Source organism: Neodiprion lecontei, chromosome 2, assembly GCF_021901455.1.
Source record: "Neodiprion lecontei isolate iyNeoLeco1 chromosome 2, iyNeoLeco1.1, whole genome shotgun sequence".
Lineage (NCBI taxonomy): Eukaryota > Metazoa > Arthropoda > Insecta > Hymenoptera > Diprionidae > Neodiprion > Neodiprion lecontei.
The window spans coordinates 40,785,896-40,800,015 of record NC_060261.1 but is presented as its reverse complement, the minus strand read 5'-3'; the positions used below and the strand labels follow the sequence as shown (position 1 = coordinate 40,800,015).

Below are 14,120 nucleotides of genomic sequence, written 5' to 3'. Positions count from 1 at the left end.
ATAAAATTTAAAAGACCAAATTCATGTCTCTCAGGCTGGTCATAGACCTCCGTGTAATACTTACACATGGCGATCGATTTTCAGATCAATGAATTATTAAGTATTTCAAGTGAGGTATTTGTTATTCGATATAGTAGGTCTAATTATAATACCCGAGGTTAAATAGAATGAAAAAAGATATACGGCGAGGACAAACGGACCGGGCTGCGATATAATCGATGAAAGTTGAATCGACAAGGCTCTAATTGCAGTCTCTTTTTCTCTTCACCAGAGGTGCGGTGTGATTGATTCTGTAAGTCATTCCGTTTGTTTAGCGAATTACGTCCATTGCCGTAGGATTTAGGAGTAAGGAAATTGGAAAGAAATGAAAAAAAAAAAAAAAAACGCTCCCGCGCATCTGCAAATAAATTTCTTGGCGTAGCAGTTTTATTGCCACACGTGTAAATCACTGTTCTCGCATTACATGTGTAACGGTCGGAAAAACGCCTCGAGTATTTAATAGAACCGTATTTAGCGATTTTCATCCAACAGCCTCGAGCCATTGTCGCACGGATTTCGTAATCCATTCGCAGTTTGTAGCTCATAGCGCTTCCTCGCCAGGTATAGCAGGTACATTGTGCCTGCAGATACAGGCTGCGAACGGTTGACGAGATATTGCACAACCGACATTGGCACAAACTTACACTGTACATGTACTAACCTGTGACGATCGTCACTCAGAAGCGCTGCAGCAGTCTTCGCGTATCGTCTCTGTGAAATAGGTGGGCGGTAAGAATAAGAAAAAAAAAAAAAAAATATTGCGACAAAGATGCGGTGACTTTGAAAGGATCATTTCCACGCAACGCGTGTGCGTACGCAAAAAGTACAGACGACTCATTGTTCTTCTTCACATGTGTGTTCGTTACATCTGTACATGGATGACTCTGTGCCTAATTTATGCTGGACTCATTTGTCATATCTATGCGTTGGGGGTGAGGGTCAAAACTTGAAAGGGTGAATATTTCGAATGGCTGATATATCGAAATATCAAGTATGCGAAAATGGAAATAACGAAAGATGAATTGTTCGAATCTTGATTTTCGAATCACTAATTAGAACGACTCTCCCCAGTATCGTATACGTACAGTTCGGGCACCGTGGATTATTTTTATTTAGGAAATAAGATAGGTGGAATAATTCGAACGCAATATAATGCGCAATCTTGATATTTCTAATGTTACACATAATGTTTCGTCGTTCACGGCTTGTAAAAATTTATCCACTGTTGGCATTTCCTTATTTCGATAAAAATCACGAACCTTTCGCCGTATCGCATTTTTATCGAACTCGTCGATCTTATCTTTTACAGAAGAGCGAGGTTTTTTCAAATTTGGTTCCGACACGTGACCTGTTCTGTTGTAATTTGCTGTAATCTTTTTGGTGCTGCATTTTTCGATTTCCGTCATTCGGCTTATTGTTAGTTTAGCCATCGTCTGTTCGTATGACATTTTTGGATCGTCTTCCTTCAATGTTTTGTAAATATTCAGAACAATAACTTTCTGATTTTCATGAACCACCTGAAATCGAAACAACGAAAACCAAAAGCATTAAATGACAGTAAACAACAAATAATGAAATACTACTGTTCGTTTATCCGTATTTACCTGGCCTCTTTTATTTTTCTTCACCGGAGATGATCGTATTTCCTCCTTTCGTGCTGCTGCCACTCTATATATCACTAATCACTTTTTGAATAACTGCGTTTTGAGGCTAACTCTCGATTATTTACAGTAACCGTTACATTTGTTATCTTGGGGCTCCTGAACGGCCGTTCCGTAGGCGTAGATCTGACCGAAACGGACGAGTTTTCTCGCGATTTTAAGTCTATTCTCTCGTTGGACGAAGTATGGAAACAAAATTACGTGGATGATCGACAACATTGTATGCATATGTAAACCAGAAAACCTCGGATGAGCATGGAACGACGACGGTTAATATGGTAATTTCATTGTGACAGGTTCATTAGATATAACATTGTAATTGACCGTTACGCGCGTTGAACACGTGCACATAATGCATATAGATACGTATATTTTTTTTAATCGACGTCTCGTTGTATGATAATATCAAGTTTCAATAATATTGTACAATTTAGTAAAGCAAACGCAAACTGAAATCGAACTGCATCGATGGGTTCAATGACCTCTATTCCTTTCTGCGTGTGGAATATAATGCATGAATCTGTTTCAATATCTGTTTACTGCAACACTTTAGTGAAATACTGAAACTAATCTATGTATAGTATAATCGTACAATTACCGAAATTAAGAGGCTCTACTTGATTTATAAAGGCTTGCATTTCGATGCATAGTTTGATTTATAGCTGAGAATTTATAAGTAATATTTCCAACAAAATCCTGCATTGTTTTATTTGTGTGTTATGAGTAATGAGATGCTTCGTTATTGAAATTTTCCCACAAGTATTGAGGAGAGCCAAAAAAATCGCAAAAAGAAAATTGGAATAAAAATTTTTTTTGTGATACTTTTCATCTCCACGAAAAGAGAAGAATTGGCCGTTCTGTCCGACGAACTTCTGCGCAGATCTCGAAAACGGCCGAATGAAAAAGTATTGGAAGAAGAAAAAACAAAAATTTTGTTAGTTAAAAAAATATATATATATATATTTAAACTCGGAAATACATAATCGTTTGCTTGGAAAAAGTATAGGTTTGTCGGTTAAACATTGAGAATCAATTCGTTTCCGGTAGAATCGGGCGTTCAAATTAAACGCGACATGGCAATTTTTCACGCCCATCATTTCGTTGTAAAATCCTGTATGTTTCAGGTTTTTCTATCCAGCCGTTTCCTATATCATCGCGGGACTTTGTCGGACAGCCCGACATTTGGCCAAAAAATTGTTTTCCGGATTCCAGAGGCTCGAAGACGTGAAGATTCTAATAAAAACTAATATTTTTCTTACATCACCAAAAGTGATGAAAAGAAATAAAATTCAAGTCTTTTATCCAAGTTTGAACGAACAAAAATAATAATAATAATAATAATAATTCAATCAGATTTTCATTTATTCGATAAATATTTGGGCTCGTGTGAATCGTGCAGAAGACTATAGAAATATTACCTACAACCTATTTTTTCGTAAATACAAGTAAGCTCATTTTTTCAATTAATTAATAATTATTCCAGAACGTTAGATTAAAAATAAGATAAAACCAACAGTGAGGAGGAATAATCGGGTACTTTTTTATCTTGTTTATGCTCGATTATTAAGCGGTGCAGACAATAACGCTTAAGCAGAAATGAGAAGAGAAATATTTAACCAATTCATATCGCTTTTATTTTTCCGCCCGTCATCCTCTGTTGAATATTCATCATATTATTATCGGAATTATCGTACGAAATAATCAACATCGATATTATCGAGGCGATCAACTAACAGCTATCGATATTCGCCGTTAGATGTAGCGGCCACCCCGAGGATCCGAGCCCTCGGCCCAGGATCTCGACCAATCAGGAGGCGGCAGGAGCAGCGGCGATTCCCGGCGAACGGCGAGGATGTCCGACCCATATAAACCGGGAGGGCTGAAACACGGGGTCAGTAGCACGTGACACCTGTTGTGGTGAGGGTCTGGTTGCTTTTCTGTCGATTATTGGCGGCGATTTCAAACGGTGCAGTGGCGTCTTGACTCTTGACTTTTTTAGTTCCTCTATCAATTTCTTTCTTTCTTTTTTCTTTTTTTACAGTTAAACGTGATCATTGCGCGGTGCGAATAAATCTATACAAGGATAATAACGATGCTAATCAATTGATATAATACAGCGAAGTAAACGAAGTGTATTAAACCGACTATCCTCCGCGACGCGTAGTTTTGCAAAGCGGATTTAAAATCAATTCATATTGCTAGAGTAATAACCAAACTGTAACCATTCTTCACATCGGATATTACGAAATCAATTTATCGAATCCTGTAACGGGTAGTGAAATAATAATTGAACCTTTTTTTTCAACATCGCTTATTTTCTAATAACTATTATTTTTACCTACACCTGATCCGGGAGGAAGAGGATTACGCATCGCGATAAACAAGGACGAGCGATCGTTACACGGGTGAAATAAAAACAAACCGACAAGCTCAAAAGGATGCGGAATCACCCGAGCGAGGATCGCGCGGATGCCGCAGAACCTTCCGGACCTCCACCACCACCTTCGGATCGGATGGAAAAATCCGTAGGCGACGAGGAAGCGGACGTAACGCGTATGCGGAATCAACGCGAGACACGGATGAGCCTGGAGGATCAAGTCGAGACGAACAGGCTGGTTCTCCAGCTCGTTACGGACTCGCGGTTCAATATGACGCAGATTAACGGACAGCGGAAGCTGGGCGGACCTCCTCCTGGGTGGAAGGGACCACCACCCGGACCGGGATGCGAGGTATTCGTCGGTAAGATACCGAGGACCCTCTACGAGCACGAGATTTATCCGATATTCCGTCGGATGGGCGAGGTCTACGAAATAAGGCTGATGATGGACTTCTCCGGGACGAACAGGGGATACTGCTTCGTGATGTTCGGAAAGCCCGAGTTCGCCCAGAAGGCCATCCGGGAGCTCGACAATTTCGAGATACGACCTGGAAGGAGGATCGGCGTCGTTGCCAGCATCAACAACTGCCGGCTTTACGTTGGTCAATTGCCAACAGACGTGGCCTCGGAAACGGTGATCAGGGTGAGTTCTTAAACGAGGATACCTAAGGGTTTCACCATTGCTTACGCAATTGTTAACGAAAACACACCGGTGCCTTTTTTCATTTGAAGCGGAAGCGAAGAAGTAAGGAAATGGCGTGAATTCATCGGATCGAAGTTGGTAACGTTGAAGTAACGAAATATTGAAATTAATTGTAAGATCGTTGGTTTGAAGATTTAGAACGACTTCAAAGAAGTTTAATTTTCAAAATCTGAATTGATTTTGTTTTTTAAAAACAGATTGGTCAATTTGAGACTTTTTTTTTTCATTGAAAATTAGTTTTTACGTCAAATTTACGAAGTTCATTCTGTTGTGAATTCTACGAATTTACTATTCCGATTTTGTACAATTCATGCCATTTCTTTATTTTTTTCCGGCATATGAAAATTCGTTGGCGTGTTTTTTTTTTTTAGAATTGCGTACAGACTCGCGCTGTTAAGCTATTTCTCACGTTTGTGACATGCGAACTTGGATATTTGAACATGTTGAAGTTGGTAACGTTTATGGTTACGATTCATGCTGAAGAAAAACCGTTATTTCCCGACCTTGCAATTGTCTGAAATTCGGTAAACCGTAATAAAGCAAAAACACAGTCATAATTCGAAATTTTAGTCTCTTTAAAATCGCAGTAAAATTAAGAAAATACGGATTTTGACGGACCCCTTATTTTTCCCATCGTTCGATAATCGAGTATTTTTAACATGCGTGAAAAATTGTTGGGTTCAAGTTACGCTTCATTGCATTTGTATAAATAAGCATTTCGAAAAGAAATCACGAAGTTGAAGTTTGTGCAGACGTCGATGTAACGAAGTATTGAAAGAACGTTTCACTTCTTACCTCTGTGCTTATAATTTACTCTGAAATAATTGATTTTACTTAATAGCAGCGGGTTTTTTTTCCTTATCAGTTATCGCGCGATTTACCGACTTTCAGACAATCCGCAAGATCCGTAACAACGATTTTTCTCAGCGAGTTGTGAATTTCAACCTCATGAAAAGTCGTTAATTTGATACATATTTTATAACCTTACGTCATGCGGTAAACCGTGAATTTACGGCTCACATAAAGATTGGGCACACTTGTTTTGCAATCGCAATCTATTTATATAGTAGTTATAAAGTTGCAGAATAATGATCGTTGTCACATGTTTCTTTACGTTAACGTTGTGAACCTCAAAATCGTGACAAATTAGCATCTATAATGTTGTACATGTACGTAATTATGACAAGAGCAAGTTCGAAGTATTTTTTTATGACCCTTTTTTAAAATTCTCAAAATTACACAGTTTACTAAAAGTCAAGATTCGAAAATCTGTTTCCTGTACTTAGAATAACAATATTGTCAAGTTCCGAAATAGTAATTATTTTCGAAAGCTTCTTAACATTGATTTTCAAAAACTTGCATCTCTTCAATTGTATTTCTAAAACTATTTATATCGTGAAACGCGCAATAAAAATAGTTTGCAGTACATATCTTGATTTCCTTGAAAACTGGAACATTCTTCAAATTTTTATTAGCTCTGGTAAATTTCCGCAACAATAAGTTCGTGCAGCTGTAACAATGACGTATCGAATATGCATGTGTGAGCGTACACGGTTACACTGGCCAAATGTCGACGACTCCTAGCTGCAACTGACTACCTACCTACCGATATAGAGTGACGAGCGAGGGAAAAGGTTGAGGACGTAAACACGATAAATCTCAACGCAGACAATGTTGGACTCTAGAGTTGCGTGTTTTGACGGGAGTTCGTAATTAATATTCGAAACCCGAAGCTCCGTGTGCTCGTTCTCCTTCTTACGCGCCGTATAAAATAAGCAAAGTAGCATTACTTACGTTTCATCGTCGTTGGAAGAAAGAAATATTGCAATTGACCATAATTATAGAATTATTCAAAACACTTGGCAATGCTTGCAAAACGGCTCATTTATTGTTGAGAAAATTATGCTAAATAGAGACCGTCCGCTAACCAGGATCACGATGTATTGCGCGATGTGTATTGTCTCTCGAATTAACACGTAAATGGACTTGAAATACCGTAGCGCGTGTTAAATCAACGTATTATAAGCGCGATGCGTAAATTTTTACGTGAAACCGTGAGTGGACAGTTCGCGACAAATATTTCGCACATTGGGGTGTAAAGAAAAATTTCATTCGTTTGTTATACCTACAACAGAATCCTATCGTTAACGTTGTTTGCTTGCCGTGAAAAGAATTGACCAAACACCTTTTTTTTTTTATCAGTAAAATTACAATTTCACAATTCCGAAAATTAAGCAATAAAACGGAATTCAACGAGGCTTCCATTATTTTTTCGCAAAAAGATTTGCGAAAATTCGTGAACTCGGTGATTTTGTAGTTCACGTTATCAAATGTTCGTTTTACCGTTGCTGTGTGTAGAAGGTTCTGCCGATAGAGAGAAAAAACAAAGGACGAAGAATATTTGTCAATACTGATACTGTTCCTTTTTTTTTTTTATTTTTACTACACAATTACAGAAAATTTACGACATCACTGACGACGTCGGCCAGGTCTCGGTCTACAGAAATGTCGAGGATCAGGCGAGGTACGCGCTTATTTCGTACAAAACGCACCGCGGCGCAGCCATGGCACGAAGGAGACTCGTACCTGAAAGAGCGACGCTCTTTGGCGGTGCCGAGGTCAGCATAGACTGGGCACATCCCGGCATGTACCCTTCGAACGTGGTGAGATATATTTGTGACGTTATTTGAAAAAAATTATTTCCTATTTTTATCTTAAACATTTTTCTACCAATGACGTGGAGGAAACGAAGTTGAGAAAGCAGCTTCTTCTACTCTGCAGAAACGTGGAATTTAGAGATTTTCCCAAAACCGTATAGGTAATTTTGAAGCAAGGATGAAATAGATTTTAAAGAAGTGGTAAATGAATTTTGACGTCCTTTCTAAGTTCTTAGTTCCAGTCTCGTACACCCAGTCATTGGCGGAACATTGTGTAACTTGGATAGAGTTGGTATAAATTAACGATATGGCGGAGTAATCACTTTGAAAATTTGGTCTTGTGAGAAGTTTGAAATATTGTTTGTCATTGGCTGAAAATTGCGGGGTAAAGCACGTCAAGTTACATTGTCAAATTTAAATTATACACGTGATGCGTATATGCTAGAACTATACTTCGTTGAACTTGACCTGCAACTTACGCAGAATCTTACACGTGTGGTCATCCGTATTGTGTTCTGTAAAGTAATATGTATATAACATGAAGCTCGTTATCTCGACGACAGCCGTTCACGTACGGATTACGTGTTTGTGACAAAATGAAAGGGAATCCAAGACCCGAGAGCGAGAAGTGACCCTGAATATGTTGACGAAGATACATGCAGAATAGGAATAATTATTCCCACGCCAAAATGGAACGTGGGGATTTTCGATTCAATTTTTTTTTCTCTTCAGCTTTTTCCCCCTTTTAATTTTTCATTGTTTTAGTTCGTTTCTTTTCTTCAACTGACCTCAGTCCCTCTCGAAGACAATACCATCTACTATTCTTATACAGACAACTGAGGAATGTTAATATTCCCAGTGGCTTTGGTTAAAGTGCTGTAAAATTGCAAATTTTTATCACCCTTTTTGTAATGCATTTTCCTAAATTTTAAATGCGATAAAATATTCATTGAAAAGTTCTTCGTACTGTTTTTTCCAAAATGGAATAAAAGTTAGAACAGCATAGACAAAACTCCACCAAAATTTATGCAGTTGAAAAATTTGAAAAATATTAAAGAGAAGTAAATTTCATATCGCAACCTACATATTAATAGAAAAAGTGAAATGAATCACTGCTCCTGTGCTTATTCAATACTAAAGGGAAAACTGAAAATGGCGTAGAAATTTTTAAGCAACAGTAAAAATCAGTAGAGTTGAAAAATTTCATGTTCGTAAAGCCGCATTTAACGCGTTTCATAAATTAGAAGACGAACTACTAAATTTTTCGTGAAATGCATGTACTTAAAATATGAACAATTTATTGAGATACAGGTATTATATCTTGCGCCTGGCCAAACCGAAGTAAAAAGTTTTACAGTATAGCAGCCGTAGTCAATTCAAGATTGACGATTTAAAATTTTCTCCGTTACACAAAATTCCGATGCGTTATCAAGATTTGAAAATTTCGAACAATTCTGGTGAAGTTTAATCATTCTATTATATTCTAGAAGTACTAGCAATCGATAGAAATTCTATCAGAACGCGGCAAAGAGTATCTCAAACTCTAATAAAATTTGTTTGAATTTTCAATTTACCAAAGAAGAAGTATCTAGATGTTTGCAATAAGCAGCAAAATACGTCTTCGGATTATTTGTAAAACTTGCAAGCTGGTCTACTTTCAGTTTCGTAACATTTACAACGCAATCGCCGGCGATGAGAACAAACATCACGCTCGAATATCGAACGGCGCTCGCGCCGCGACGCCCTCCGGCAAGTTGCGTTCTGGCGTCTGAAGTTAGGCGTCGCTGGCGTCGTTTTTCCCCCGAATCAGCAGAGAAGCCGGCGTCGGTGCGTCAGTCAGCTGATCGGTGTTCGAGAGTGTCGTGCGGCGGAGAAACTCTTTTAAACGTAGTTTCGGATATTCGTTTACACTTGCCTTTATTTCTCTTCGGTAAAAATGAGTGAACCCGTGGCAAAAAGCAGTGACTCAGAGTTCTGCAATTATCGGAGTCCACTTTCAACTCGTTATGCCTCAAAAGAAATGCAGTTTAACTTCAGTGATCAAAACAAGTTCCGCACATGGCGCTGGCTCTGGCTTCATCTCGCCAAGGCAGAAATGGTTCGTAACCTCTGATGTTCGTTTAGTTGTTTTGTTTTACATTATTTATATTCACATTTTATACACAACATCTGCACTGTTTCAAATCATCTTAGCCCTCGCGTTATTTATAACCGAAAAGTTACGGGTTTAAAATAACGATATGTAAAAAAAAGAAACCAAATGATCGGCTCAGCATATTGTTCTTAGTCTATGCAAATTTGAATTTTTGCTTTCGGAATTACAACAGAAAAAATTGACCGATGGTGTTAGATTAGAAGATGTTAGGTTCTAGAATTCTAATTTTAATCAATCGAAAATCCGTCTGTGAGAATAATTCTCAGTTATATGTGGTATCGTCAGAGATCTATTTTAATGCAATTCGATAAAAAAAATCGTTCGTTTGACCCTCTCCTCGCTTATAGTTACCTCCCGCAAATACTTCTCGATCTATCATCCATACTCTGTATAATCTTGACGATAAAGCTCGTTTGAAACTACGATAAGGACCCCCCGCCGTTTTGCAATAATAATCGCGCGTCGTCTCGACTGGTTCACAGGTCAGACTGGCGAGTTCTGACGGAATTGGCTTATCGCCAAACAGCATAAACATCGCACGGAGTAAACATTCCTTGACGCAATGTACGTATTTCACTATTTTGTCACAAACACGAAATCCAAATACTCACGATTACTTTGCCAAAACTCGTGGAACGAAATAAATAAAAAAGGTTGTCTTTCGCTCTTATTCAAACGTTTCTCTCCCCTCTCTAAAATGATAAAAAAATAAAAAAAAATCACGGCAGATCGAGGAAACCGGAACCGTCGACGAGGATGGGAGCATCGAATTATCGAGATCATTCGTCGGCAACGAGACGAAACGCTACCAAAACCGGCGAAAGGCTCGTGACGAGTTCCTGGACCACAGCATCCGCGCCTATCTTCAGTCGGATCGTGGTGCGCCGCGTGGTAGGCAATCGGCGTCTCACCTGAAGCAAGCGGGTTGCACGATCGGCGCCATCAGGAGTTATCTCAACTCTGCAGCCGGCGAGGCGAATAAAATAATTTGCGGCAGTCTCGAATTTATTCCGCAACAAAGTTTAGGCCAAGCTTACGCGGAAATGGCGAAAATTTCTGGAAAAGCACCCGGAACGAATTCCTCGTTCGAGCTCAACGGCGGCTCCTCTTCCTCCGAATCTTCCGCTTCCTCCAGTCAAGGCACTGAAGGGGCAAATTCCGAATTTGGGATGGTCGGCGTAGCGGTGAATAATTTATTAAACTTTGACCGGCTGTCCATTGGAGAAGAAAAAAATCGCACCGTTGCTGCGGGGGGCGGAAATCTTTTTGCCAATGTGCAGGAAGGTTACGAGTCTTTGAATTTGTTCGAGAATTACACTTTTGGCGGGAATTCTCACGGCAATATCGATGATCAAGTTAATCATAGCTGGGATAATAACTTCGCTGATAATTGCTTTGACGAATCTAATTCACAGCAGGAGAAAATAGACGGTGAGATTCAGTTTGAGGTCGATAATAATTTCGGTGCGAAAAACCGGAAAACTGGACGTGAAGGCGAACAGAAATCGCGGGTAAATCGAGGCAAAAAGAATTTTGCGTTTGAGCAGAGCGAGGGTACCGTTTACGCAGGTTCTAATCTGCTCGATGATAACGTTCAAGGACCAATTGAATTCGGTGGGGAAAAGTTTTCCCGGACGATTGGTACGCCCTTGAATAACAAGCGCGGTGATGGTTTTTCTAATTTGCTGCAGAAGCAGTTCAGCGAAAAAAATTCCGGATTAACAAAGTCCGCGGCTAAGGCTGCGACAATTACGCGATCGAATTTGATTTCTAATGTCTGTAGGCAGAACGATTGGCAGACTATCGCTGTGAACAATTTTAATTTTGCGAACTTTGCGCCGCCTTCAGGTCGGGAAAATGGGCGTTCGATGCTCACGCAGAATCGCAATATTGGTATAAACTCGCTGGTGTTAGATAAGAACAACAAAAACTCGGCCACAGGGCGATGCAATAATCAGCGTGCGCAGAATTTTCATCAGCGTGGAAAAATGGCGGCCCTTTCTCAAGAACACGGATATCAAATCAACCCGAATTGCATGAACTTGAATAACCTGAACGATGGGAGAGATTGGATCTCCGCACAGCTTGCGTATAACGCCTGCGACTTTAATCCGGACTATTTCAACGCGAATTCGTGCAGACTCGCTTCCAGCGGCAATTCACTCGCGGCTTACTTGGGCCAGGAATTTTTGCCCGATCAATTGCAGCCCGTCTTCGTACCGAGCCACAACCGCCAGAATAACTTGCGAAATCTTTTTCACACGGGGGAAAAAACTCTCGTTAATATCGCTCAGGCCGCCTGTTGCCGCATCGCGCCCGCTCAATTCCAGAACAAAAAAACCTCAAATTTTGAAAACCCACCCAAGGCAGGCAGGCCGATTTTGAGTAGATCTCACGCGAGTTTGCCCCAGATGCACTGATTATGGTTCTTTTTTTTTTTTTGTTGTGTTCTTTTACATTTCGGTTCTGTTATCTATACGAGCATCGTACATCATTTTATTGAATAAGATTTTTTAACGCCTATTACGTGATTTTTTTAATAATTCACCAAAGAATAATCAACACGGATCTCAGGTTCCTAAACTAATCGTATCTGACCAGATTTCGATAATTCGCTAACGTTACCGATTAGCGATCTATATGTAATTAAGCTGGTTCTTTAATATAACGAACAGAGTACAATTTTAATCTTAAGTGAGTGTGTAGTAATATTTGCGACAGGAGGATTGGTTGACTTTTCCTTACCTCTAAAGACGTTGCTTAAGTTGTGAAACTGTTGTGATGAAAGCATGAGTGATCTCTTTTAATAAAGGGACAAAATTAGTCAAGAGATACTAACTTTGAATAGTAATCTTGTTCTATAATATTTCCAATAATATATGTATCTTTTACTTCTATCATTACTGAATCGCTCCGAGTATCGTTTCCGTGACTGTACGATGAAGCGGTAAGTTTACGATACCGGGCATTTTATTTTATCTATACTTGTTGATAAATCCGTGAATATACTTCTATTATTGATATTCAAGTTCCGCTGACTATAAATGAAACAATTATTCAACAACAAAAAAAAAAAAGAAAAGATAATAATAAAAACGACCATGCACTGTTTTAAAAACATTATACGTATATTTTAAGTCAAATTGATTTTCGGCAGTTTTGGGAACGGCTGACATTAATTATCTATCCGTACATCTCTGCAGCGATTTTTACTATTCTTATTTTAATAGAATTATACTGTTTCTTTCCGCAATCTAGTGAATTGAAATTATGCCATGTCTGTACTGATCAACTTCAGCCAGTATTTTACAGGTCTTTAGATGCACGAATTTTTCACGATGCAAAATAGTAATTATACCACCGGCTTTGCCGCACAATACTATGCATGTATTTATGTGAAATTTATGAAGGAAGATTCATTTATCAAATATGCAACGTTTATCAAATGATTTTTTGCTCTCCCTGTACATGTTTTTCGATTTACACGCTATTTCGACGGCGATAGGGAAATTTTATCAAATTATTATTAACAACGTTACGTTATCATATCATATTTGCCCAAGTGAAAATTGATTGTTTCAACTATGTACTATTAATTAAGTGTAACTAATTGCCATTTTCTATACGTATAAAAAACTTTTATTATTTAATACACCCATTTTTTCAAGCATTACGATTATTATTATGATTATTTTTGTACATGCGCCCGCGTAACCTTTCAGGACGCAATGCACGGGCTTCACGAAGCTTATTTTAACCGTATGTACTTTCATTATGTCTACTTCTTTAATTACTCTAAACTATCTGTGTACCGCGTCTGATGAGCGCCCATTCATATTTGTGCTTCTTTTATGCAAAATACAATTTTTAAAACACTAATAAATCCCTTGTTATAATTACGTGTATCATTGTGTCGTAATTTATTTTGCATGCATTTACTGTGTCCAGTTCGAACAATAAGATGACCCTGCATTAGTTGAATTCATCAGTTTTATTAGTTTTTAACCCGTGTGAAAATAAAAATACTGTACATGGTATTATTATATTTTTAGTATTATATATTTTTTTTCTTGACTCTATTTCTGTAGTAAGGTTATAGGAACTGTTGCTATTTTATATAAATTGACAATTTTCACCTGGCTTATCGTAATCTTCATCGACGTATTTACAAAGAAGCGGATCTTGCTTCCGTAAAGATAAATTATACCAGTGAATAAATTATCTAACATATGTTATCCGTGTGCAAATGCGCGGGTTAATCAGTGGTATTTTTTCAAATCCTGCGCGTCATTTTTTACTGTCCTCGTACATTGCAAATCTGCATTTGCAGCATCCTTTGCATTTCGATTGAACATCACTCGGGGTCTGAATACAGATATTTTACCAAATAGTTAATAAATCGTTACTCGGAAGTTCTCTATTTTCACAACAAATACATCGTTAAATTTCGATTACTCACCCGATGAAAAATCGTTCTAGAACACGAACAGCATTTTATGTCCCCTACAGGTTTGGCCGTACATCGCTG

General features: G+C 38.5%; 1 protein-coding gene across 5 annotated transcripts in view; it reads left to right on the top strand.

Annotated features, from left to right (window-relative positions):
• LOC107226705 (adenylosuccinate lyase) overlaps positions 1–14,120 on the top strand; it is a 40,116-nt gene that overhangs the window by 2,159 nt on the left and 23,837 nt on the right. Inside the window, exons 2-6 of one of the 5 annotated variants that reach the window (XM_046730263.1) lie at positions 1,771–1,978; positions 2,825–3,145; positions 3,457–4,720; positions 7,237–7,443; positions 10,321–13,491. In XM_046730263.1, the coding sequence (XP_046586219.1) occupies positions 4,139–4,720; positions 7,237–7,443; positions 10,321–12,012 (2,481 nt within the window). In that variant the 5' untranslated portion in view covers positions 1,771–1,978; positions 2,825–3,145; positions 3,457–4,138 and the 3' untranslated portion in view covers positions 12,013–13,491. Of the gene's footprint in view, positions 1–1,770; positions 1,979–2,824; positions 3,146–3,456; positions 4,721–7,236; positions 7,444–9,060; positions 9,536–10,074; positions 10,161–10,320; positions 13,492–14,120 lie in introns of those variants that run through there. The other 4 variants (XM_046730264.1, XM_046730266.1, XM_046730265.1 and 1 more) reach the window with 4 other exon arrangements.